Source organism: Colius striatus, chromosome 7 (genome assembly GCF_028858725.1).
Source record: "Colius striatus isolate bColStr4 chromosome 7, bColStr4.1.hap1, whole genome shotgun sequence".
Taxonomy (NCBI): domain Eukaryota; kingdom Metazoa; phylum Chordata; class Aves; order Coliiformes; family Coliidae; genus Colius; species Colius striatus.
Window position 1 is genome coordinate 3,460,878 of NC_084765.1, and position 23,990 is coordinate 3,484,867.

A 23,990-nucleotide genomic window follows, 5' to 3' on the forward strand; every position below is an offset into this window, starting at 1 on the left:
CATCAATGAACTCATCTAGTAAGCAGATTTATTAAGGTTTCATCTCTCCTCCTTTGACCTACAGGCAAACTTAGCATGCAAGGAAGCAGGATAGAAACAACCCAAAAGGACAACAAAATATTTTTGCCACACTATGTAGGTACTGGGATAGAGAATAACTGATTCCTGCGACATGGTTATTATTTTCATGGTGTGATATGCTTCATAGAGCAGTAGTACTTGCCCCAGTTCAGCAGTGTCTGTAACCATGCATTTATGTTCATCTCTCTTCTTTGGAAAAAAACAAGCTTACTATCTACTTCAATGTGCTTTGAATCAGGCCCTTAAAGAGGTGACCCAAGTATATATTAAGCCATTTCTTAATTCAAATCAGAATTTATCACTTCATGTGTAAAATTAACCACTCTCTTGAGAGAGAAACCTCTCTGCAGACAGAAAAAAAGCATGAACATGGGATCAGTTAACTTTCATGATGTTCAAGATATTTCAGCTGAAATGAATAGTGTGCAAATTACCAGGAGCAGTACCTTGATGTTCTACAATTCCTGGTTAAAACTCAGCCTTCCAAGTGGTATTGTACTTGCCATGAGGATGGTACTTAGCTTGCTGATCATTTCAGTAATGTTGTTTCTGTTTTAAGATAACACCAATAAATAATTGTGTTTTCACTTCCAGACATAGTTGCTTCTGTTTAGCATAACCCTTGTCTTTCAGTTGTTTAGCTGTGTCAGCGCTTCCAGCAGAGCTGGGTGGCCTAAGAGTCTGGCATTTCAAAACATATTAGTATTTATGTCCCTTACAGTTGAACTGATGTGACAGAATAAACAAGTCCTTAGTTATATTGTGCAGCTCCCTATTTTGGGTTAGCAAAGTTTCTCTGACCAACAGCACAGAACTACGTGTCTTCTATTGCTTAATATCAAGTATTTATGAGGCTGAGTTGACTGATTGCTCCTACACTGGTTTTATGCTTTTTGTAGCTAATGAGGTAAATTAAGGCCTTCACTGTGGTGATGTGATAGTCCTGTACTTTGAACATGAAGCACAGCTACAGGAAGAGCAGACCAAGCACACACTCTAAACATTCCTCCTGTTTTCAAGGTGCAGTATGGTCAGCTACAAGGAATTGAGGCTGCTCAGAAGTAAATCTTCTGCGTTTCCAGATAATTCTTCTGTCCTCATGGCAGCAGTTTTGTGTTTGAAAAGTAAAAAATAAAATGAAGCACCTAAAGGATCATGTTTCTAATGCAACTCACAGTCTTGAGAAGACTGTAAAAAAACAGAAGGGGAATATTCCAGCATAGGTTCTGGTTGTGCCATTTGGCATTGTGTGGGCATCCCTGCCTGATAGTTCTGGGGTGATCTGAGAGACTCTTAGGCAACTTCATCTCTATTTGTTCAGTGCAGAGAGAACCATAAACTTGTTTCAGTTGGAAAAGACCTTCAAGATCATTGAGTCCAACCATTTACCCCACACTGCCCAGCCCATCACTAGACCTCCCTCAGCACCTCAGCTTACATGGTTTTGTAATATCTCCAGGGATGTGGACTCCCCCACCTCCCTGGGCAGCCTGTGTCAAACAGCCCTCTCTGAGAAAAAGTTCTTCCTAATCTCCAGTCTGAACCTCCCCTGGTGCAACTGGAGGCCATTTCCTCTTGTCCTATGATTTGTTACTTGTGAAAAAAGACCAACCCCCACCTCACTACAACCTCCTTTCAGGTAGTTGTATAAAGTTATTGTGTCTCCCCTGAGCCTCCTCTTCTCCAGACTAAACATCCCCCAGCTCCCTCAGCTGCTCCTTGTCAGACTTGTGCTCCAGACCCTTTGCCAGCTCCAATGCCCACCTCTGGACGTGCTCCAGCACCTCACTGTCTATCTTGTTCAGTGTTGGGCCCTTCACTACATAGTATTCAAGATGTGGCCTCACCAGTGCCCAGTACAGGGAAGACAATCACTTCCCTGCTGGTCACACTGTTTCTAGTACAAGCCAGGATGCCATTGGCCTTCTTGGCCACCTGGGCACACTGCTGGCTCACGTTCAGCTGGCTGTCAATCAACAACCCCAGCTCCTTTTCCACCAGATGGCTCTTAAGCCACACAACCCCAAGCCTGTAGCATTGCCTGGGGTCGTGGTGGTCCAAGTGCAGAATCCTCGTACAATTGGCCTTGGCCCATCATTCCAGCCTGGCCAGGTCATTCTGAAGATCATTCCAGCCCTCAAGCCTTCTTACTCTCCTGCTCAGCTCTGTATCATCAAAGCATCAGAAATAAATTGCTTTCTCTAACTACTTTCTCTTGCTTTCTAACTGAAAACACTCATCAAATCAACACTTTCCTAACCATAAAAGTCAGTTCTCCTAAAGGATGGTTTTATTAGTTAAAACTCAGCATTATGATAGGTGCTTCCTTTGCGAAACACTGGGAAAGCTGTACAAGCAAAACAGTGTTTCTTGAGTGTTTTTGCTGTTTATGTGTCTTCCTTACTTGTTGAGAGCTACTGAGTGTGCCCTGGTGTTTAACTGCCATTATAGACAGCAGCTTAACCTAAACTAGTCTTTTGTTTGGTCCTCATCTTTATGTTAGATGAAGGGAAAGTTACACGCTAAAAAGTTCTGAGAAGAAAACAACAGTATTTCAACTTCTTGCATAGGGATCTCCAAACTGTGTATTTTCTGGGGGTATGGCATTCTGGTTTTTGTCTAAGTTTTAGAAAGCTTCTCTGAAAAGAAATCTGTCTCTGAATCATAAGCACAGGCAATCTCTCCATCCCACATAGCTGGTAGTTCTATTTGAGGGGCAATGCAGAACCCTTGGCTGTGGGCTTTTTCCTCTGAGAACTTGCAAACTGGGGTCCATCAGTAGTGTCTCTGTACTATCTCTGGCTGTGAATGACTGTGCACAAATAAATAAGAAAAGGGATTTTAAATCGTTCTTGGGATACATATAATCCATTTTATTCCATTTTCACGGTCACAGCTGATGGCTTTATTTTAGTGGTGTACAACAGTTACAATTACAATCATCCTTCTGTGGGCAGGACTGGTGTTATTCCTGTGGCTCCATAAAAACATATTGTACAGCAGAATTGGTAAAAGTTTTGATGGTTTTATTTGTTAAGGTTTTTTTAGGAGAGATATATGAAGGAAATAGCTTATAGAAGTCAACTGGATGCTATCTGTGCCCTCTAATCTTTTCTTCAGAAAATATACATTTATGTGCAAAATCGTATTCCTTACAGTGCTTTGTAAAACAGCATCAAAAGCAATAAGGGGAAATGTAAAATGCATAATATGACATTTTGCCATAAGGAAAAAAAGCATTATACTATTCAAATTGTGATTCTGAAATAATTTGATCTGACTTAATGGCATTTTTTATAGTTCCTTCTCTGTCATTTATCCAGTGAAGTGATTGCAAAATGCTACTGGAAAGCTGCTAAAAAACGAAGTATCTCTTTACTGTTATCTAATCAAAATGACAGTAATCACAGGGATAGTCATTTGGAAAAGGCTGTTTGGGAGGGAGAATGATTGTTTTAGGACTTTTGAAGACAATGCACTTAATCACAAGTGAAGAAGTTGTTCTTAATCTTGCAAACAACTCAAGTGCTTTGAGTAAATGTGCTCACAAAGTGTAAATAATTGAGATGTGTTAACAATGCAGCATTAATAGCACAGCCAAGTGCAGGTAAAAGCTTATAAAACTGTTCAGTTCTGTCGCAATTTCTTGTCCACAAACAGTTCAGCAAAGTCTTTGCCTTTGCAATACTGCAAGGCTGCTTTTGTAAAGCCAGCTGCAAATGGAGTAAGAGTTGAAGTCTTTCTGCAAGAAGGACATGCCGTGCTGGAGAGGATCCAGAGGCAGGCTACCAAGCTAGTAAAGGATTTGGAGCATGTCTCAGATGAGGAATGGCTGAGGAATCTGGGGCTATTTAGCCTGGAGAAAAGAAGGCTCAGGGGAGACCTTCTCGCTCTCTACAACTACCTGAAAGGAAGTTGTCACAAGGTGGGGGTCAGACTGTTCTCCCCAGTGACAAACAACAGAACAAGAGGAAATGGCCTCAAATTGTACCAGGGGAGGTTCAGGCTGGATCTGAGGAGGAATTTCTTTACTGAAAGGGTTGTCAGGCATTGGAAGGGGCTGCCCAGGGAGGTGGAGTCTCCATCCTTGGAGATGTTTAAGTGATAGTTGGATGTTGTACTTAGGCAAATGGTCTAGTGGTTGATAGGGCTGAGACAAAGGCTGCACTCCATGACCTTAAAGGTCTCTTCCAGCTGAAGTAATATTATGATTCTATGAAATCCTTGATTTTTTTTTCCTACTTCTGGAAGGGTTGAGGGTTAAAAAAAAAAAAGCTAGAGGTGAGATTCACAGGTAATAAAGAGACCAAGTGGAAAATGGCCTGCATACTACTGTAATTACTGCTATTGCGATACAGTATCATATAACGGAGTGATTTAGGGGTTATGAATAGTCTCAGACAATGCAGAAAACCTCTATCAAACTAACTTCTAATTTAACAAATCCAAACTTCTTGCATAGCAAACTGTCAAGCTTGAAAACACTATGAGGACCCATTACATGCAGCAAAACACTGACCAAACCTGTTTGTGGTTATCATGGAATCATAGCATGATAGGGTTCAAAGGGACCTTTAGAGATCATCTAGTCCAACCCCCCTGCAGAAGCAGGGTCACCTAGATCAGGTCACATAAGAACATGTCCAGTTGGGTCTTGAAGACCTCCAAGGAAGGACACTCCACAACCCCTCTGGGCAGCCTGTGCCAGGGCTCCCTCACCTCAACAGTGAAAGAGTTTTTTCTTATGTTTTAGTGGAACTTTTTGGTTCCAGCTTCATCCCATCACCCCTTGTCCTGTTACTAGCTACTATAGAAAAAAGGGATGTCCCAACCTCCTGACACCACCCTTTAGATATTTATAAATGTTAATAAGATCCCCCCTCAGTCTCCTCTTCTCCAGACTAAACAGCCCCAGTTCCTGCAGCCTTTCCTCGTATGAAAGATGCTCCATTCCCCTGATCATCTTGGTGGCCCTGTGCTGGACTCTCTCCAGAACTTTCCTGTCCCTCTTGAGCTGAGAATCCCAGAACTGCACACAGGACTCCAGATGAGGCCTCACCAGGGCAGAGTAGAGAGGGAGAAGAACCTCCCTTGACCTGCTGGCCACACTCTTCTTGATGCATCCCAGGCTGCCATTGGCCTTCTTGGCCACGAGGGCACGTTGCTGGCTCATGGTTAGCTTACTATCAATCAGGACTCCCAAGTCTCTCTCTGTACAGCTGCTCTTCAGCAGTTCAATCCCCAGCCTGTCCTGGTGTGTGGGGTTGTTCCTTCCCAGATGCAGGACTCTGCACTTGTCCTTGTTGAACCTCATGAGGTTCCTCTTCTTGCTAAGCTTCCCCAACATGAGTGCTGTATAAAACTTTCACTATTTTATCAATTAGAGCTGCGTCAATATCTATTTATGTGACAGTTCTGCAGATGGAAGGAAAGTATTAACCTGTCAACTAGAATTTGATTTTGCATTCATTCTGCAGCATCTTGAGTACTAGTCAAACTTGCAGACTATCAGTAACCACATGTGTTCTTCCACAAGAATGCTGGGAAAGCAAGTAGTAATTGATTTGTAATAATGCCATTTTTCCTCATGTACTGTGAGCAGCCCACAATAGCCAGTTTCAGGATTAACTTTTTTTTTTTCTGGACTCACTCCAAATACTCTTCTAAAGGAACTCTTTTCTGTTTGTTTTGAATCAAGTTTCTATTATTCACCCACTTTTTGGTAACCATGGAAGACAGCAGATGCCCAAAGTATTTGCAAGTGTTTCCTTAAGATACTAGCTTTAAGTGAAAAACACTTACAGCTTCAGCTGATTTAAACCACAGCAAATAACAGCTGTTATTTCTTTGGTGATTTGAACATGTTCCATGGCAGATATTTTTTTTCGTTTCAACACCCTAAGTTTAACAAGAATTTAGCAATAAAAAGATTTAAACATCATCTAGCCAACTTTGCTCTGACAGTGGGAAATAAAGCTTATATTTGTTCCTTCAGTCACCTTGGAGGCCTAAACTACACAATTCAGGATACTCCAGCCCTAAATATGCAGCAGAAATAGGAGATGTTCAACCTGCACCTTTGCAGGGGTGTGGAAAGAGACTTAGAGCACTGTGGGCATGGGTGCACAACCCAGAAGAGTGAGCACAGCTCTTCCTTCCACAGAAATCTCCTTCCAAATAATAAATGAGGAGGAGAGGGGAAGTAGAACTGGAAGCAAAAAAGGAGGGTAGAAGGAGGAAGCCTGATAGTAAGATCAAACAGTAAAAAATCAGAACAAGCAAATAAAACTCAAGTATACAAGAGGAAAGCTCAGAGCAATGTTTACCTTTCTCTTAAACAGCTTACTGATGTATTTTAAATGACTGAAAATCTCAGCTGAAGTAGTACAAGGTGCTATCAGCACTAATAAAGAAACTGAAGCAGCTTTCATGGCTGCAAAGCATTTTGATAGCCACTCTGGAAGGTACCAGCAGTCCTCACAGTACTCTGGTGATTTTTGTGAATCCCTGCTGCTGCTGCTGCTGTTTTCAGCATGAGAGCTGGAGGCTGGTCAAGAGCTTTCTTTCTTGTCAACAAACAAAAACAATGTTTGAAATGTTTTGCTGAGGTTTTTCCGTTGTCTTCTTCAGATTTGCACACCTCTGAGAAACTTTGGTAGCCAGCAAACTAACTAGCAGGATGTAAACTTTCTTAAAAATGATATAGAACCATCTCTTCTCCAATGCAGCAACAGTGGGCTGAAAATACACATGACAGGCCTGGCCAGACTATCTCCTACCATACAAGAAATCCCTGCACACAGCCCTTCAGCCTACTCACATCTGCATCCATTGACACTGCATCAAGCAGGAGATTTTCCATGGAGCAAAGAGGGAGGGAGGGAAGGAAGGGAGGGAGGCAGACAGACATCCATCTTCCAGCTGACGTTAGCACACAGCATTAACCAACAAGCATTTTCAGTTCTCTCCAGATAACCGCTAACAACTTATTTAGACCATTTGCTGTGTACTGGGTTGGAGTTTCTGACCAGAAATATTGCTCTAATGATGAGAGTCCTGCTATGACTATACAAAAGGGAAGATACTTTTCCCTCCTTAAATATAGTTGCAAGAAACTATAATACAAAGACATGCCCAAGGTTGCAACATCAAACCTTTGAGCGTGAGAGACGGGATTTACGATTGCCTCAATAACACTGAGTAATCAGCCCCTGCTGCACATGCTTTATGAAACAGCCAGCTCACTCCTCTCCTGCCCTGCTTTAACCAGTGCAGGGGCAGGCACAAAAGGGCATCATGTGCTCAGCATCAGGATAATTCTTTGGTAGTGTTTTAGACTGTAATGTTTGCTTATCACATTATCAGGTGTCTACAAGTTTCACAAGGATTGGAAACTCCTCATGTTTTAAAAAAGACTTCACAGAATCCCAGAACGGTGGGGGTTGGAAGGGGCCTCTAGACATCATCCAGTTCCACCCTAGTAATAGCAGGTTTCACCTCAATCAGGCCACACAGGAGCTTGTCCAGCTGCACTTGGAAAACCCTCCACACCCTCCCTGGGCAGCCTGTGCCAGGGCTCCCTCCTCCTCGCAGGAAAGTTTTTCCTTGCATTTAAATGGAAGTTCTTATGCTCCAGCTTATGTCCGTTACCCCAAGTTACAGAAAACAGGTTTCCCCATCCTCCTGACCATCCAAAGGAGACTTGTCAGCCTTTGCGCTGGCTGCAGGTGCCCCTTCGGCTCCTCCCTTTGCACAAGGCGGCACGGGTGCGATGGACTGTCACCCCAGTAAACCCTTTGTTGGCGAAGGCGTGAGACTCGCTTTCAGCTGACCCCGTTTGCCGCCCGAGAGGGGTAGGTCACGCCAGCAGAAAAGGAGTTGGCTCCGGACCTCCGGGAGCTGCTGTGGTGAAACGCGAAACACGCGAGTTTTCCCGTGCTGTTGCCTTTGAAAAGGGAAGGAGGAGTTGGAGACGGAGCTGGGGAGAACCAGAAGCCGTTGAATCCGTTTGTGCAAACGGAAGGGGCCGTGCAGCGCTCGGGGGAGATTTGGGACGCTTCCCCGGGCTGCTCTGGCGCGGCGGCTGCACGCTGAGAACCGGCAGCGGCCGCCGTCCCGCGGCCGCCCGAGCCCCGTGCGCCGGCCCCGCCCCGCGCCGCTGCCTCCCGCAGCCGGTAACCAGGAAGCGGGCGCAGGAAGCGGCGGCGGGCGCGCAGCGCCGGGCACGGAGGATGGCCGGCAGCGGGCTGGCGGTGAGCAGAGACCCCGGGGCAGCTGCGGGGAAGGACGGGTGTGAGGGGGCAGCCCCGTTCTCGGTCCGCCCGGCCGCGGGGAGGTGCCTGTGGTCGCCGGGGAAGGCCCCGGGGCCCTGTGCGGCGGCGGCCGCCCGTGGGAGCCTGGCGCGGGGCCGGAGTTGCCGGCGCTCGGCAGGGCTGTTGGTGGGGCCAGGCTTTGCCGGCGGCTCACAGCGGGGCTCGGCGCTGTTGGTGGCCGGTGTGCTGTCTGCTTGGGCCTTTCCAATGCCTCGCGTCTGGTTCTGGGGCCATGTGGCTCTCGGGTCCCTTTCTGTTTCAATATCTCGAGGACCCAGCTTGTCATTTCCAGTGTACTGGTATTGCTGCAGGTAAGGAGCCAGCTCAGCACGGTGTTTAACGTCATTGTAATTTGGCCTGATGGACCTTAACCATGTCCTTCTGTCCTCACATGTCCCTGTGCAGAATGAAAGGATCAGTCTCTTGTGAGGTGGTTTTAACAGCACTACAAATTATCTTCCTGATTTGCATTAATGCAGCTTGGCAAGTATGGTTTGCACATCTGGTAAAGAGGGAGCTGTGGTGTGTTGTGTTTAAATAACAATTGCTGATAGATGTTTTATCAACAGTGTAAAAAGCACTGCCATGGGCTTCACCGACCTCCTACACACAACTGTCATAGCGTCCATGGGGATACAGACCTATCCGTGACACCAGGACCACCTCCCGTTGTTGAAGACCCCAGCACCTGCGATATTGTCAAGGCTACACAGTAAGTATGTTGAAATAGGTGAGAGTGTCCTCAAATGTGAGGCAGGCTGGATATTTTTGCCAAGGAAAACTTCATAGTTTCATTTTCTCCCAGTAATCAAAGAAGAAAAATCACTTACAGGTCCTATTGGAAATATTTCTTTCATAAAGAATGTTATCTCAACCAGGGTTGTTGAGTAGAAAATTCTACTCATCAAGACACAGCCCAACTCTTTCTGCATTGAATTTAATGTGGAACTCTGTCAATTTAATGTGGAATTCTATTGAATTTAATGTGGAATTTGCCCAAGTTGGAAGTGGTGTGGGATGCTTACTGAGGTTTCCTTTTTGCCTTTGGTATATATATATCTCTCTAAACTGGAAGATACTTAATAAATGAGCAGTAAGTAAATTGATATGTGTTTTCTCTCATTTAAGGTATGGATTAGTAGAGCGATGCAAAGAGCTGGTAGAAGCAGGATATGATGTACGACAACCAGATAAGGAAAATGTCACCCTTCTTCACTGGGCAGCAATAAACAACAGACAGGAGCTGGTGAAGTAAGCTCTAGAGTTCTTGTGAAAGTAACACAAGTATTCTGCCACTTTTATTTGAAATCACTTTGTTGCTATTATCCCTCAAAGCAGCAAAAGATACTGCCTGAGAAGAAAAGCATAAAATTCAAATTTCAGCCCAATTTCATGTCTGAAAATGTCACTGAGATGTAAAGTTACCATGGTTTCTTTACATGTGAAATGGTGTAGTACATGAAGTCATTAGATTTTCCTGGGCTTGTTTTGTTTAACAAAGATTAAAGCTGATTTTACAAGTACCTTGCTAATTTCTATATATTGTTTTAAACATTTTCTCAACACAGCATCCTTTACTGCAAAAATACTCTCACCTGTTTGCTTTTCTGGTGATTTCTTATCAAATCATCATGAGCTAGTTAATGCTAGAGCTGTATATTCTCTTTAATATAATGTTTTAATGTTTTATTATACCTTTTTGTGTTGCTGTTACACAGATACTACATTTCCAAAGGTGCAATAGTGGATCAGCTAGGTGGAGATTTGAATTCAACTCCCCTTCACTGGGCCATTAGGTATGCTATTTGCAACTGTTAATTGTAAACCTGCTTGTCGTTAAGTTATAGTAGCATGTTGTGTGGCACAGGAGTGGTTGTCTTAAAGGAGGTTGTGTGGTGTATTTGTTTTATTGAGGTCATTTCCCAGCACATCCATAAATAATGCTGAAATATCTTCTCTGATTCCCAGCAACTTTGCAGGCCACCAAGTCACATTAGGTGTGTGTCTGTGTTTTAGTCATTTGGACTCACATTTCGAAGTTTGACCTGGTACAGTTTAAAATCCTACACCTTTGGCTTCTAAGATAGGACTTGAGATAAATGATCAAAAGAACAAAGCGCTGCTCATCAGCCAAGAATGTCACCTTACAGAGTTATTCTGGGATAACTTCCATGAGTGGAAATTCTCACGTTGGGCAATCAGTGCTATCTTCTGCCAAACAAAGTTGAGTATTTCGTTTGAGACTGCTCACAGGAGAAATTACTGTAAAACAACCACTGTACTCTAAAGTAACAGTTTGTCTCAGGACGGTTTTTGAAATTAGATATTTAATACAGCTTTCTGATACTTTTTTTTTAGAGTAATTTCCTGAATAAAAACACAAGAATCTGAAAAGAAATAGTTTTTTAAGTGTATCTATGAGAATTACAGGCTTTCATGAATATTTCCTTCTTTTCTCTGTCATCTCTCTAGTTTCATTTCACTTATCATTGCAGACAAGGACACCTACCTATGGTAATGTTACTGCTGAAATGTGGAGCAGATCCCAGTCTTATTGATGGGGAAGGATTCAGCAGCATTCACTTAGCAGTGCTGTTTCAACACATGCCCATTGTTGCTTACCTCATATCAAAAGGCCAGGTATGTTGTTGATGTCCCAAGTATTGTTTTCTGCTTATGAGCAGCTGCCTGTGTGTATAACACATATCCGAATTCACTGTTTTGTTTCCTAGATGATAAGCAGGTGTTTGACAACTGTTTCCCTGTGCCATAAGTTCAGAGAAACTGAGATTTTTTTTGTATATTGGTAGGGGTTTTTTAGTACTCTTCCTTGTTCTTGTCATCCCCTCATATTCACCTACAATTCAGAGTGTCTTAGGAGAGTTGTTAAGTTCGTGCAGATCTGTGGTGCTGTAATCACTTGCTTGTCTTTTTCTTAGAACGTAGACACAGTGGACTTGAATGGACAAACACCTTTAATGTTAGCAGCTCAAAAAGCCCTTGGGTAAGTAATGAACAACTTGAAGAATCTATTTTACTGTAGCCAAGTAGCAAGGTGAATTTTTTTCCTCGTGTTTTGTTTTGTTAAACTGACATGCCTTTCCATTTTAGTTTGTTCTAAAATACGCAGTGGTTCAGAGATGGGGAGGCAGGAAGTAGCTAATTGGGTATAGCAAAGAAAGTCAGAGGTATTTGGAAAAGATTTGTGGCTGAACCATCTGCAGTGTTATTGTGCTTTCCCAGAAATGAAAAGAAATGAAGGTGGACACACTAAAATGAATTTAGAATGCTTAAGTTGTGGAGATTTAAGCTTATAGTTGGTGTTGTAGAAAGGTATGATCTGTGTATATACACCTCATATTAGTTAAAATGGTAAGATAACATAGTGTAGAGAAAAGCCCTCAGAGCAGATCCTGACTTCTAAACCTGGATCTGCCATTGCTGAGTTTGTTCTGAGACAAGGCATTGTTGATCTGCTGTTATTTCACAGATGGGAACAGTGTTCTTTATAAGGTGTGCAAAAGTTTTCATCTCTAGTAGAAAATATCTTCTGGTTTTTAACTGTTATGCTTTATTTTCATCTAGACCAGAACCCACGAGATTTCTCTTAAAGTTTAACCCCTCTCTCAATGCTGTAGACAATGTTCAAAAGAATACTGCACTGCACTGGGCAGTAACATCAGGAAATACTAGTGCAGTTGATCTGTTGCTGGAAGCTGGTGCTAGCCTGGACATTAAAAACGGCAAGGTACAATTTCTTTGTGGTAAAATGAATGTAAAGCAAAATCTGAGTGCTCTTCACTTGAACATCCTTTGTTAAATAAGAGCAACCATTCCTAGTCTTTCCCAATAGGAATCAGCTCTTCTCCTGTGATGTGGCTCCAAGTATGAATGCAGAGATTTCTTTTCCCAGCCTTCATAAAATGAACAGCCCCACCTTTTAGTCACTTTGAAGATAATTGTGACCTTGGCAGATTCTGACACCACCCCCCCCCCCCCTTTCCTCCCCATCCCTTCTAAATTGTCTGTTTTCTACTTTATCATAGGTAGTAATGACTTTGGCCAGATGTTAAAAATAAGTCTCTTTGTGTGCAGTGAAACCAACAGTGTTTGACAATGGCTGTCCTGTGGTCAAAAGGGCTAGTCACAGATGAAAGTCTCTTGTCTTCATATCTGTAAAAACTGATAGTGAGAAGTATAAATATTGAAATAATAAATATCTATGACTATAGATGTGTTTGTACAGTGTACTCAAGGTTTGTATTAAGCTCTGCAGCTTTTCCATCTGCTGCTTTTTTTTATTTGTATGTGTGACTTAAGGTTCTAAAACCAAACAGCAATACCTCAGCATAAACAAGAATCCATCCCTTTCAGTAAGCATGTGATGTTCTAGCAGACAGTTCAGTGTTTCAGGTTGTTGGAGGCAGTCCAACAGATAACTCAAAGGGAGGCAATCTGGATGCAAGTATCAGCTTATAGAACTACAAAGCACTGGATTAAGCATGTTAAAACTGGATTAAAAAGGGGGGCATGGAGAGGAAAGGAAGTAATACCAAGTTACTTTTGTTTTCTGTTTTGTTTCTTGCTCCTGTTGAAAACGAAAGCATATATGTGTTAAGTGCATAAAGAAACATTTCTGTTGTTAAAGGGAGAGACACCACTTGATCTTGCTTATCAAAGTCTGAATCGCTTCATGGTTTATATGGTGAGAGAGGAAGAAAGAGTGAGAAGCAGAAGAAATAACAGACTGCTGAAAATAGTAGAAAAATATGAGGTAATTCCCCAAGTAATAATTAATGGGAATAAAGTTACAGCATTCTATGTTTAGAATAATAAGCAACTGTTTACTAACAAGAGGGTCTCCTAAGGTTTCTGAAATGGGGTGCACAAAAATCCTTTACAAGCACGTAGCAGTAGTTTGGATTGGGATTTTCATGTTGTGTTCCTCCCTGCCTCTTCCCCCTCCTTGGTGTATTAATATGTCATTATGTCTTTACCTTACTTCCCAAGTATTCAGTTATGTAATAAGTCCTGCTTAAGTATTTTGTTGTGTTTTAACAATGATCATTTTAATAGCTCTTCGTGCTGTTGACATCTTCCTTGACTTTCATGTGGGCAATAGGATACATAATGAACTTAAGTTCTGATTCGTGGCTTCTGAAAGGAGGTCTGCTTTTCCTTCTGCTCTTTGGGATGGCTCTGTTTGTGAGGTTTGTGACTTTTTCCTTCTGTATATTTATTTGTTATAGATGCCATAGAAGTCCTTTCAGAGTTTAGTTTGACTCAGCATAGAAATTCCTTTCTGAGAAATAGTTGCAGTGAGTGGGAAAGATTTAAATGAATGTACTTTTTAAAATGACCAGAGGAATTTATTGACTTCAGGTATGCAAAAATAACAGTTTCTCATCACTGAAAGATTTGAAAAGACACTGAAGTGTTTGAGCAGTCTGTTAGCTAGTTTTAATGACAATGTTACTGCAGGGCTGCAGCTAGTACACCCTGAGACAGCTGTGCACAATGCTCAGAAGTGTGCTTTGTCTCAACTTTTTCTTCTGTGTTTGTGACATGGAATGAGTTTTAATTAACCATCGACCCTGCTCTGCTCCCCGGAGCTCCCTGTGTTATCCTAAGCTGTTCCTCAGGTTTCCTGCTTTCTTAACAGTTGCTGCAACAGTCAGTTTTCATTGCAATCACAGTGCAAGCAGTGTGCAGATAGACAGAGATTGCACTTTTCACCCAGTGCTACAGCTCTTGGCAAGTGTTAATACTAGGCTGGAACAGAGCGCTCTTCAGTTTCACTTTTGCATTGGTAAAACCCTGTGCATCTGGCTGAAGAAAGCTTTTGAGTGGCAATTCTTACTGCCTGAAGAGAAGACTCTATATGTTGAGTTCTTAAAACAACCAAAGAGAGAACCTGTGATCTGTGGAATCACATTTGAAATATCTTTTTGAAAAATACTGTTTTCTTTTTGTGTTTTTTTCAGACAATGTGTGGGGCTCAAGAATCTCAGGTATCTTCCCACAGCCTTTCTGCTAAGTTCAGTTTTTTGGATGTACGTGACCTGGTTTTTGTGGTTCCTCCCTGATATCCTTTATACTCAAGAAATGCAGTAGAACTCACCTGACAGTTCCTAATAAATCTAAGGCTGGTTGTGTAGATAGCAATACGCAGTCCCAGGTCATTCCATGTGTCTGTTGATGTCTGGTGAGATTGGTTTGCTTCCATTGAGCAGTAGTGGTGTAACTTGGGTTTCAATTGGAAGTTATAAATGGGCTAAAAATTTGTATCCCCTTTTATCTTTAGGAGATGTTTGTGTGCAGTTCTGAACTGTTTCTAGTGTTACTGCCATATTGAAATGGAAATGTCTCTGTTATAAACCTAGTTGTGTCTGTTAGCATCTCCATGTGACTCTTCAGTCTTCCTTATTGAGACTCTCATACAGTGATGTATTTTGACATGTGATGCAACCAGATAACACAGTACTTAATAATAATTTTTAGTAATAATTATCCAAGTATTTCTTCTTTCTAAAATGACAAGGATTTGACAGTGGGATTTGCACTTCTGCTTTTATAAACGGCATCCTCCCCTCATAAAACAAGAAACAGATGTCTTCATGTCTCTCCAAAATAGATCTTTCAATCTCTTTATTCACAGGTTACGTAGTGTTTGGTGGATTCATTTCTACATTTCACTTTCTGATGCACTAATGAATACAAAAATCATTTTAGGAATTTACCCTCTCTTTTCAGGGCCCTGCTCTCCTGTTACATCTGTTTCTTTATTGATGAAGTTTTCTGAAAAGGCCTTCAGGAAGTTACTTAGAACTGCACATCATTTTGTTCTAAACCAGCTATATGTGTTGCTGCACAGTTTTAATGAACTTTTAATTACTTCATCCTTTAAGTGCCTTTTTTTTGGTATTGTTCCCAGTTAACATGTCCTTAATAGAATTATCAGGATTAACTTTGATGAACTGATCAAGTACATTCCCCCTGGGGATACACGCACGCTTGTCTAAATGAGAATTGTGTTACTTAGTGTAGCCTTGTGAAGTTTTAAGGTTTTCACCTAAATTACAAGGAAAACAAAATTCAGTGCTAGGGGTTTGAGTCAGATGCTTTGCTGAAGATAGTGAACATATCAAAACCTTCTTGGAAGGTTTAACCATAGCTCGGTGAGATGGACAGGTAGTTTTCCATTTCACTGTCTTAACTCTTTTCCTCAGTATATATTTTCCTTGTGGAGCTGATCACAGATCTGTGTGTTATAAAAGCATTCAGTATTTGCTTTATTTTATGCCTGAATGGAGATCCAGCCATTCCAGTTAAGGACTCATTGAAAAAAAAAGGTAGAAGCTCAGATAGACCAGCAGTATCCACAGGAGATCATTTTGGCTTATCCAAGTGCACCCTGCAATTGCGTGATACCAAGCACAGCTGTAGGCGTGGTAATAGTGCACATATTTTGTTAAGTTATCATCTTTGATTTTAATTAGAGCAACTTTGCAGGGGTTTTAGTTCATAAGACAAGCTCGAGTTTGCAGTACTTGGGTTTTAGACGTTTTTCATGCTGCAGCTTAGATAAGTGGCTGAGTGGTCACTGGAGATGGAATTCAGGTGTGAGCTCTCTGCTCCTTGATGGCATCATGGGCTGTTCTTTAGGAGCCAAGGCTCTCAGTTTTGATGTTTGAGTTCAGTTGGTATGAAACATGTCCCACTGAACACTTCTCTGTTGCTATATGGAGACAGTTCATCTTGAACTGCTAGAGAGCTTGCAGGAAATAACTTTAATGGTAGAAGAATGTATTCCTTAACCTGAATATTACATGTAACCAATACAATTCTTGAAATTGCTGCCATGTTCAGCATGCTGGGTCTTCTGTATTATTTCTATAAGACTTGGAGAAGTGATCCTGGATATGTTAAGACTTCAGAAAAAGGAAGAAAAGAGGTAGGTGATTTCATAAAGATAAATGACCCTTTGCAATGTGTATGTACTTTTAGTTGATCTGTTTGGCATCATGTGCAGCTGACTTGAAAGCAGTTAAGTACTCTTCATTCTTTTAAGAGATTTAGCTCTGACATGGAAGAACATAGATCACAGATAATTTCTCCTCCTACTACTTTTTTCCTTATCTTCTTCATACTGGCATAATTTCCTTGCCTCCATCTTCTCATTGAAATGTGAGCTTTGGCTAAACACCGTACAGACCCACTGATGTTATCTGTGGTGTAAATTCACGTGGAACTTCACTTAATGAATTGTAATTTCTGTGGTTTCCACTGCAGTTGTCTTGAGGTTAGCAAGAGATACTCCCAGTGCTGTCCTAAAGTTCTCCATGTTCATGAGACATGCCAAATCCCAGGACTTACTTAAACCTTCTTAGGTGCTTTGAAGATGCATCTGGTGGTTTGGTTTTCTTACTTAAGTATCGTGTAAACTACACACTGTTTCCTAGCTCTATTTCAGAGTGGCAAAATGAAATCACAGACAAGATTTGGTAGAGAATTGGCTATTTGGTCTCCCCTGGCTGTGGTTTAAGGAAAGCATTTGTCTGGGATGTCCTAGCTCTCCATTAGAGTGTGTTTCTTCAGATCACCACAGGGAGAGTAAACTGCAATTTTAACTTCTTGCCACAGAACTAGTAAATATTGTCCATCTGGTACTCCTAAAGGAGTAAATACAGCAGCTCCAGTCATCTGGCTGGCAACGTGAGAGCTACCTTGGATCTTAATATGGTCTTACTTTTAAAGTATTTCATTCACATTATTGATAATTTTGTCAGCATAGATGCCCTGCAGGGGTGAAGCTGCCTTCGTCTTTGCTGGTTTGTGTTTCTCATGGACCTTTTTAAATAGCAAGTACTTAGTCCTGTCAGAGTTTGGCTCTCAAAATGCTTACCAACTGCAAAAGGCCTAGTGCAATCACCTTCATAGAGTCTGCTGAAAGTGTGATCCAAATGCAAGTGCAAACTCCTTTGTCTTTCAGAACATTGTAGCTCTTGCAGAAGCAGGCTGCCTGGACTTCAGAACATTTTGCACATCATGTCTTGTAAGTGAGACTTTGTTATTTTTGATTTTGAACCTGACTTTTACTCAATACTGCTGTGAAACCTTTTTCTCACTACTTGTCCTGCGCTACACACATGGGGGTTTTTTTTGGTGACAAAAAGAGATGTATTGAGATCCTTGGAATCTAGTCTTAAAATTGTAATTGTTTCCACATCTCTCTTGGTAAAATTAAAATGTGCAGCTCTCATCTATGTTGTGAGGTCTGTTATACAGTAATTGTACAAAAGATGGTGGTACCCATGAGCTGATGCTCTAAATTTGGAACAAAATAGATGCTTTTGCTATGACTGTATTAATTTCCTTCATTCTCAATTAGGTAAGGAAGCCTTTGAGGTCTGTGCATTGCCTCGCCTGTAATTCGTGTGTGGCCAGATATGATCAGCATTCCCTGTGGATTGGACAGTGCATAGGTGAGAGTGTTTATCAAATTGCAAACTACCAGATATTGTAAATGTTGCAGAAATAACTTATCCTTATACAGAGAAGATCTAATACAGAAGACCTTTTCTCCTTACACACCTAATAGAAGAATACACAGTTGATTCTGAAGGGGCTACTGGTAGGTGCCAGAAAGCAATTAGTTGGCAGAGAGAAAGGCAACTAAAATGATTAAAAGGATGAAGTGGACACACAAGGAGTACATATGAAAAAGCCTGGGATCCTTTCTTTTGAGAGGAGGAACAAGGGGTTGGATTGAGACTTCAAAAGAAAAAGCAAAGAAGATGGTGCCTGAAGTAAAAGCAGAACTGTTAGTTGCCAAGCACATCACCCTTTAAATCTTTCCCACACACTAGAGGATGCTCAGTGAGATTAGTAGTTGGATTTAAAATTGTGAAAGAAAAGCCTGTCTTTATATGGCAGATAGTGAGATTTTTGAGGTTCCTGCAGATACAGGAAGGTTCAGAAAGGGATTATACAAACTTGTGGGCCATGTGTCCAAAAGTAAGACACTAAAAGGACTTAATCAGTATGCACACTGTTTCAGTGCAGTAGCTGTGGATGAGGAGACTGAACTCTAGAAAGTGTCCAGGCTTATGTGGCCTTCTGAACCATAATGTTGCCTAAGGGTGCTGTTAGAGACAGTAAAGTGGAGCAGCTGGACCACTGAGAGAACCCTGTAGGGCATTTTTCTGTGTTCTTGTGCTCTTAGATAAACTGTCTTTCTGTCTCATCACTGCTGATGCTCAAGACAGAAAGGTTAGAGCTTTACATCTGTAGCAATATGACTTTAGCATATTCTTTTGCCAATAGCTTTTTTTTTTTCTTTGTCACATTAAAAACTTGGAGATGTTTTTAGAGTGTTTGCTATTTACAGGGTGGTGAGGCATCCTTCTGATGCATTGCTTCAGGACTTTGAGCCCTACTGATTGTAATTTAAAGAAAAATAATTGTATGTCTTCATGTAACAGTTTCTCTGTCACTAGTCTGGGGTTTTTCTGCATGTGTTTGCAATTCTGAAGCACACAAAGGTCAAACAATTCAACTGAATAGCTTCGATTCTTCAGTCTTACAAGACAATTGTACTGTGCATGGGGAGAGTTGCAGTTATGTAATTAGAGGTCATCTAGCTAGAACAGCTGAAGGCATCCTCTGAAGAGGAGACAAATCCTCATTGACTTTATCAGAACTAATTCTATTATACAACTTGGCATGGCTTACAGGAGAAAGTTGAAAAAGGGATCAGCCTTGTCGAACTCTCTTGAGGACAGCAGATGTAATAATAAGCAGTGGTTTTGCTGCTTTTCATTCCCATTAACTGAAGGGGAAATGCAAATACTGATGGATTTTAAAATGTCAAACTTTCTTTTTTCCTTGCCTCAAATCCAGGCATTGGGAACCATCGTTATTACCTACTGCTCCTGTCTTTTCTGACTCTGACTGGTGTCTGGCTGCTTTATGGGACTCTTCTGTGTACGTATCCATGCATTTATTTACATTTAGCTTTCAAGGATGCATGTGCATGGTCTTTATTTATCAGCATTTCATTCCCAGCAAGTGTAATTATACCTGATAGCTTATTTCAGCAGTCATGTTATCTTGTAATTCTGTCTTCAAATGAAAACAGATCTTAACTGAGTCTTTGGTCAAATACCTGATTACTTTCATTTAGAGCAGAAACTAAGATCCAGCTCTAGTGGGGTGTCCATTGGAAAATACAGTATCAGAAAGCATTTTTGTTTGAGATGAAATAGGGAAGCCATGTGTGGAAGGTCAGGTTCCAGTCTGGATACTCTTACTGCAGTAGAAAATAAGTTTGTAAATATGTAATTGCAGAGGCTTTACTGATTTTTATTATTAGGAAATATCTCTATTGAACACTTGCAGAAGTTTACTTTTGTTTTTATTGTAGTGATAACTGTTTGAGAAAGTAGATTTCTTTGGAGAGAGGAGAGCACTTGCAATATAGTTCACTATGATGAATTCACATAACACGAGTCTCTTAACTAAAAAGGTAGAGGCAGTTCATTTTCTTTGATATAACTTCACATTATGTTGAAATGAGTCAATGGTCAATGTAGAGTGAAGTGAACCAGCTGTGGCAGTGCAGGGCACAGGAAATTCATTTGAACCTGAGCTGCATTACTGTGTTTCAGTGATGGACTTTCTTATGGAAAAAGCATATTATTTGGTCCATTTTCTGTGTGAAAAGGGACATGGGAGGAAAGTCTCTTTATTATTCAACTGATATAGAGGCATAGAAAAAAAAAGAGTTGCTCTGCTTTTGGTTTTACAGGTTAAAGACATACTTTATAGTCTTTAAGTATCTCTTAAGAAATCTAGACAACTTGGACACTCTAGTTTATGACTGTTGAATAGTGGTGAAGTACTGCTTTCTTGGCCTTGTCACCACAATGTCGTCTTATGTTGATGGCATTGTGTAAGGTGAATGATAAATTCTTGTCCCAAAATTACAGGTAAGCATGAAGCAACATTTCAGAGGTCTTGACAATGACAGACAATGACTTATTTTAGTATCACTTGTTAGCTTTAAACAAGTACCTGCCCAGTGCCTTTTATGTTCCCTCTGTGGATTATGAACATATAATGTAAAGATCATGCAGCAAGCAGTCATATATCTGTGAGGGTGCTTTTAAGTGGGAATCCATGTTAAATGTGGTATTTCTGCAGCAGATTGCTATGTCACATCTGCTGCAAATTATCTTTGTTTTGTTCTTAAGTGGCTTATACTAAAGCCAGAATTAACTTGATTATGCATCTTGACAGATTGGTCAAACCATTGTGTAACAAGTTATCAGGAAGATGGAGCATGGACATATTTCACACAGATAATGCATTGTTCTCCCTGGATTGCCTACATCTTCACACTAGCCACTTTTCATACTCTGTGGGCTTCCATGTGGCTGACTGTTCAGCTTTATCAGGTATTGTTTTGCTTTACTTTATGCTCCTCTCTTAATCATCATATTAAAACTTTTCCCGAGATGACTTGTCCCATAAAAACCTTGTGCCTGCTTTCCCTGAGTGATTGCTGTCACACCTGAGTGCTTTTCTTAAATCTTAGTGTTAAAAGCAAGATCAGTCTGCAAATCATTCCTTTAACTCAGTTCTGGGTTTACTACCCATGAAAAAAATCCAAGCCTATAAAAAGATATATTTAACCAAACTTATTATACTACTAGAACTGGTGTTACTGGCCCCAAAATGGCCCAAAAACTGAATAGCACAATTAGTCCTGAATTGAAACTTCTGTGGCAGAGCTCAGCGGTGTGTTGTTAGACTGTATTAAATCCTATTGCTACAATAAAAAAGATATGACCAGCATTTGATTCTGATGAGGACTGTCTGATTCCTTGTTTATGTTTTGCTCAGAGAGAGCTTGGCTATAACGAAACGGTGAAGAGCTGCCTCAAATCATCTAGGAAACAGCTTGTTTAGCAGCTTTTAGGGAAGATGTGTCATTTGAATGTGTTAAGCATACTGAGCTAAAGGCTTGGTTTACATCTTGTTCCAAAAGGAAAAATCCACAATTTTAAATGTGTACTGATACATTTCTGTCATGCCCAAGACAGTGGGGTATCATGCTGGGGAAAAAAATCAATTAATAGGGTATTCATAATTAACTACTGTATTTTGGTTTGTACTCATTTTCTGTAAATAGGTATTTAGGGTCTCATTTAGTGAAGGGTCCTTGCAGCCATTTATAAAGACTTGTAAGATTTGTGTTGATTCAGAGAAATAAGAACATGGAAAAAAAGAACAGACAAGGAAAAAAACCCATAAATTGAATTGTGAAAAAAGATACAGAGTAGAGGAAAATGAAAGGTTATACTTGTGTCTCTGTTTTCTACTTCATCTTTTTGCCTGAGCTGCTTGGTCTTTTGCAGATCTTTTTCTACCAATCTGAGGTAGGATATAGCCAATCTGAGGAGACAGGTGCTTAACTACCATGGCTCTTCTGCAGACATCTGTAAAAGTGCAGTCTTTGCAGTCATCCCAATTAAGCTTTCATTCTCAGTGCAAGCGATAACGTTACAGCTTGCTGGGTTCTGTTTTAGTTCAAGTGACATTTAAAAACTTGTTTTTCACTCGTTAGTTATGACAGTAGTTACTTTTCTGTTAGATATGGCCATCTTCTTCCCTTCCCTCCCTTCTCAATGGTCTCTTTTGGTATCACCACACTCCTAATTTGTGACATTGATGCTTTAACCATCATTTACGTTTTCCTTTGGTTAAGATTGCATTCTTGGGATTGACCTCACATGAAAGAATGAACCTCCTGATGCAGAGAAAATCTTCTAAGCATCCAATTTCACTCAGAAGAACTCCATACAAGTAAGTATCTGTGAATAGTGTATTTTAGGCACATATCATTTCAGTACTGATTTGCTTCACTGCTTTATATAAAGGCAAAGAGATGTTGGTCTATGGATATGCTAGTCATGCCTCTCGTGTGAAGAGAAGGAAATGGACCTAATTTTCCTTGCTGACAACTTGTTTTGCCCTAGGAAATAAACAGGCAGCATAAGAGCTACTGGAGTTCTTTATGCATTGCTCTATATGTAGGAAACAGATGTGACAAAATCAGTCCAGAGCGCTAATCAGTATGGGATGAGAAGGAGTTGTCATTTCATTTGTGTCTGTATGTACAGGTAGAGAATTAAAATAGGAACAACATGTTCCCTTTGTGACTTCTCTATCTAGCACTGTTTAGCTTGATAGAGAAATGAGTACCAAGGTTGCACTGCTACACTGGAAGTTCTGTTTCCTCTTGTGTGTTTACAGCTGAGCTCTGGGTACTAACTTTTAAATATTGGAGTTAGTCTGCTCTCATTCTTTAATGTAATACAGGTTGTAAAAGCTGGACAAAGTAATAATGCTCAATAGAGAACTGTTCTTGTTTCATTTCCCAGAGCTTTATGTTGACAGCCTTACATCTTTAAGTACTGTCTCATGGTGAATGGGTTGTTTTGATGCTTGCTGTCTTCTTTTATTAGGTCTATTAATATTTATTTCTCTCCTTTTCAGCCTTGGATGCTTTCAGAATCTTGCAGACTTTTTCCAGTGCAGCTGCTTTGGTGTGTTCAAACCCAATGTAGTTGACTGGACCAAGCAATACAACCTTTTTCATCTGTCAAAGGAGAGAAATGTTTGTTCTGTATGAAGTTTTGCTTAATTTCTATACTTGTTGAGCTGAAAGTTAAATAAAGGTGGATATTTTGTTCATTTTTACAGATTCTTTTGCAGTTGCTTGGTTTTGTTTTTATTATTGTTTCAGCTATTAAACCCATCTTTCATATAAACTACAGCAGGTTCTTGTATGGAACCATCACTGTATGTCCGTGTATATATAGTTTGAGCAGAAACTTTGAAATTTTATGTGATGAGATGATGCTAAGAGTATATTTTTTTTAATGGTAACTTTTTAGGGCACAACTTCAAAACCCTGTTGCTACTCTTTGCTTTATTTTGCAGATAATAAAGCTACACTTGAAAAGGTACAGCAATAGTCCTATTTCAAAGCTTAATATATTATTACCCTCTAATTTTACTGCTTATGTTCCCAAAACTTCTAATAAGTCATTGTTTTTGGAGGGTTTACATAATAATAATACATAATAAAAGAGAGCTTTTGTGCTCCTAGGTGTGTTTTTACAGGCTGAATTACATTCCAGGGATGTGGGACAAATGGGCACAAGACCATAGGAAAGAGTATGACTCTTTGCTTTATATGTATATGCCTTGTTAGTGTATGAAAATAGGTAAGTTGATGGAAAATAGTGATGTATCTGAAAAGAGGGAATTCTTCTCAGTTGTATGCATAGGTCTTTGATGGGTAGATGTCATCCACATTCCCAAGAGAAGGCTGGTGTGGCCAGGTGGGTAGTGTGGGTTTGAAGGTAAGTCAAAGTAGGTGACAATGAAAACAAGCAGGGAAATAGATCAAGATCAGAAACTCAACACCATCTAGAATTGACACCATAAAAGCAACATCATTAAATGCAATTTCTGTAGTTAAAAATGGGGGGTTAAGTTCATATCTATGACAGTGTAGAAAGAGAA

General features: G+C 40.6%; 1 protein-coding gene across 3 annotated transcripts; it reads left to right on the forward strand.

Moving 5' to 3' along the window:
- Positions 1 to 8,259: 8,259 nt before the first annotated feature.
- ZDHHC13 (zinc finger DHHC-type palmitoyltransferase 13) lies at positions 8,260 to 23,161 on the forward strand. Of its 3 annotated transcripts, none has more exons than XM_061999634.1 (17): positions 8,260 to 8,333; positions 8,963 to 9,105; positions 9,522 to 9,644; positions 10,112 to 10,189; positions 10,889 to 11,033; positions 11,333 to 11,397; positions 11,979 to 12,141; positions 13,042 to 13,167; positions 13,470 to 13,603; positions 14,378 to 14,478; positions 16,223 to 16,347; positions 17,386 to 17,448; positions 17,785 to 17,878; positions 19,296 to 19,379; positions 20,694 to 20,851; positions 22,165 to 22,262; positions 22,956 to 23,161. In XM_061999634.1, exons 1-17 carry the CDS (start codon positions 8,313 to 8,315, stop codon positions 23,089 to 23,091), a joined length of 1,857 nt encoding a protein of 618 aa, XP_061855618.1. In that variant the 5' UTR covers positions 8,260 to 8,312; the 3' UTR covers positions 23,092 to 23,161. The 3 variants fall into 3 exon arrangements, with proteins under 3 accessions (XP_061855618.1, XP_061855619.1, XP_061855620.1); XM_061999635.1 differs by having other exon boundaries at positions 14,378 to 14,404; positions 16,263 to 16,347; XM_061999636.1 differs by lacking the exons at positions 8,260 to 8,333; positions 8,963 to 9,105; positions 9,522 to 9,644; positions 10,112 to 10,189 and adding an exon at positions 10,579 to 10,616.
- Positions 23,162 to 23,990: the final 829 nt, after the last annotated feature.